Below are 2,862 nucleotides of genomic sequence, written 5' to 3'. Positions count from 1 at the left end.
ATTTCATGGCTGCAGCTATAGTCCAGTACAAAATAAAAAGTTGAAAAAAAAAAAGCAGGCCAATATTATTAGAGTTCAGCAAATTCCCCAATGTGAAAGTCATATTCAGGGCTGCCTTTACTTTCAGGATTCCTGATTGTTCTTTATATTTGAAGGTTGGAGATTTCCTTTTCTTTCCTTGCCTGCTCACAAGTGTCTTTAAAAACATTTTCTAAAACTGTTCTCTCCAGTGTCTTTAGTTCTGACAGCGGTGGGCACATCTGTGCCGGTCAGTCTGCCATGGTGACAGAACTTTAGTTGTGACAGCGGTGGGCACGTCTGTGCCGTTCAGTCTGCCATGGTGACAGAACTTTAGTTGTGACAGCGGTGGGCACGTCTGTGCCATTCAGTCTGCCATGGTGACAGAACTTTAGTTGTGACAGTGGTGGGTACGTCTGTGCCGTTCAGTCTGCCATGGTGACAGAACTTTAGTTGTGACAGCGGTGGGCACATCTGTGCCGTTCAGTCTGCCATGGTGACAGAACTTTAGTTGTGACAGTGGTGGGTACGTCTGTGCCGTTCAGTCTGCCATGGTGACAGAACTTTAGTTGTGACAGCGGTGGGCACATCTGTGCCAGTCAGTCTGCCATGGTGACAGAACTTTAGTTGTGACAGCGGTGGGCACATCTGTGCCGGTCAATCTGCTATGGTAACAGAACTTTAGTTGTGACAGCGGTGGGCACGTCTGTGCCGGTCAATCTGCCATGGTAACAGAAACGCAGTCTTTTCCATTGGACTGCCTCGTGGCTCAGCTCGTAAAGAATCCGCCTGCAGTGTGGGAGACCTGGGTTCCATCTCTGGGTTGGGAGGATTGCCGGGAGAAGGGTAAGGTTATCCACTCCATTATTCTGGCCTGGAGAATCACATGGACTATATAGTCCGTGGGGTGGCAAAGAGTTGGACACGACTGAGCCACTTTCACTTTCAGTCTTTTCAATATACTTCAGAATTCAAATGATCATTTCTTTTCTTTGTATTTTAGCTCTCACAGGTCAGCATAGTAGCAGGGAAATCGCCTTGTTCATTCAACTGTTGATGCTAGGTTCTAAAAACAGAAACCCAGGAAACAAATTCTAGACTACACTGCGCATGGTGTTTTCCATGGCAGGCAAGTTATGTCAGAGCATAAAGTTATTCTTCTCTCCACATCCCTGTTTTCATCACCTGGAATTGCCTAGGCACCTGGAGAGTTTGTGACAAAGTGGTCATTGTTCTGCTTTTGATGTTGTGTATGAGAAAAATCTTTTCCTGACCTTGTATTTAGTCCCATCCCCTCCAGCCTGCAGTCTGAAATTCTGAAAGAGTATGCAAGGGTCAAATACTGAGAAATTGAAGGTTATGTGGACATAAAAATATATTAAGTGCTTTGTGAAGTTGTTGCTGGTGTAAGAAAGGAGAGTCAACAATCAAGACATAAAGAAACTGCACGATTTACAAGGCACTGAGCCAGTGTTGAATTTAGATGGACTGACTCACTTGAAATCCTGTTGAATAATGTTAAATTCATTTCCCTTGCATAGTCTAGAAACTTCTAGTCAACAGGTCACTAGGCTTCCAGTCCCTTAATTAACCATGACAATGGGAAAACATTCCCTTCTTCTTATACCTCTTAAGAGCATCTTTGATGTCCTTGTTCCTCAGGCTGTAAATCAAAGGATTCAACATGGGGATCACCACTGTATAGAAGACTGATGCTATCTTGTCATAGCCCAGAGAATCGCCAGCTCTGGGGTGCATGTAGACAAAGAGACCCGATCCAAAGAAAAAGATCACTGCCGTCAGGTGGGAAGCACAGGTGTTGAAGGTCTTGGCCCTGCCTGCAACAGAGCTGATCTTCAGGATGGTGGCAATGACATAACCATAAGATATCATGATGATTAAGATGGAGGTCACACCAAAAATCACTGCTATCACAAACTTTATCACTTGTAGGAAGAAGGTTTCGGAGCAGGAGAGGACTAATAACTGAGGCAGGTCACAGAAGAAGTGATGGATGACATTGGGTCCACAGAAATGGAGCTGAAGTAAAGCACACAGTTGGATCAATGAGCCGAAGAATCCGGTTGTGTAGGCAGCAAGCACCATCTGCAGGCAGAGGGTGGGGGACATGATGGCTGTGTAGAGCAGAGGACTGCAAATGGCAACGTAGCGATCATAAGCCATGGCCGCCAGCAGACAGCACTCAGTCAGACCCAGGCTAGAGAAAAAGAAGTACTGCACGGTGCAGCCCATAAAGGAGATGAATTCAGGCTTCCTGAGGAAGTCTGAGAGCATTTTGGGGGTTGTGGAAGTGACATAGCAGAAATCTAAGAAGGATAAGTTGCTGAGGAAGAAGTACATGGGTGTATGTAGGTGGGAGTCCATCCTAATCAGGACGATAAGACCCAGGTTCCATGCCACTGTCAAGATGTAAGTCCCCATGAACACTGCAAAGAGAGCAATCTTGAACTTGGGAGAATCTGAAAATCCCAAGAGGATAAATTTGATGACTGTTGTAGTGTTCCTTCCTGTAGCCATTGTCTTGAAGTTTCTTCAAACTGCAGAAAGATTCTTGGGTTAAAGATTGTCTATTTCAATATCATGAAACATATTCATTTTGGATAAAGTTTCATATTATTGGACAAAAATTATTCATAGTCAATATAAGAAACTATAAAATTAGTTAAAAATACATTGAGGATCCCAGTTCTCAGCATACTTGATAGTTTGTGATATATTTTTGCAATTTTTTCTGCACATACATGTGTGCACACATAAACACACGCATGTTGCCCAGCTGTTGTCTGAAAATTGGTACTAGTTTATACAAATTCAAGATTTTAT

At 43.7% G+C, this 2,862-nt stretch overlaps 1 protein-coding gene across 1 annotated transcript; it reads right to left on the bottom strand.

Moving 5' to 3' along the window:
• Positions 1 to 1,584: 1,584 nt before the first annotated feature.
• Positions 1,585 to 2,556, bottom strand: LOC110149303 (olfactory receptor 5AN6-like). The gene has a single exon (XM_020911686.2). It carries the CDS (start codon positions 2,554 to 2,556, stop codon positions 1,606 to 1,608), a length of 951 nt encoding a protein of 316 aa, XP_020767345.2. The 3' UTR covers positions 1,585 to 1,605.
• Positions 2,557 to 2,862: the final 306 nt, after the last annotated feature.

This window comes from Odocoileus virginianus, unplaced genomic scaffold (genome assembly GCF_023699985.2).
Source record: "Odocoileus virginianus isolate 20LAN1187 ecotype Illinois unplaced genomic scaffold, Ovbor_1.2 Unplaced_Contig_52, whole genome shotgun sequence".
NCBI classification, from domain to species: Eukaryota; Metazoa; Chordata; class Mammalia; order Artiodactyla; family Cervidae; genus Odocoileus; species Odocoileus virginianus.
Note: the sequence above shows the minus strand (reverse complement) of the source record. Positions and strands in the feature narration are given on the sequence as shown.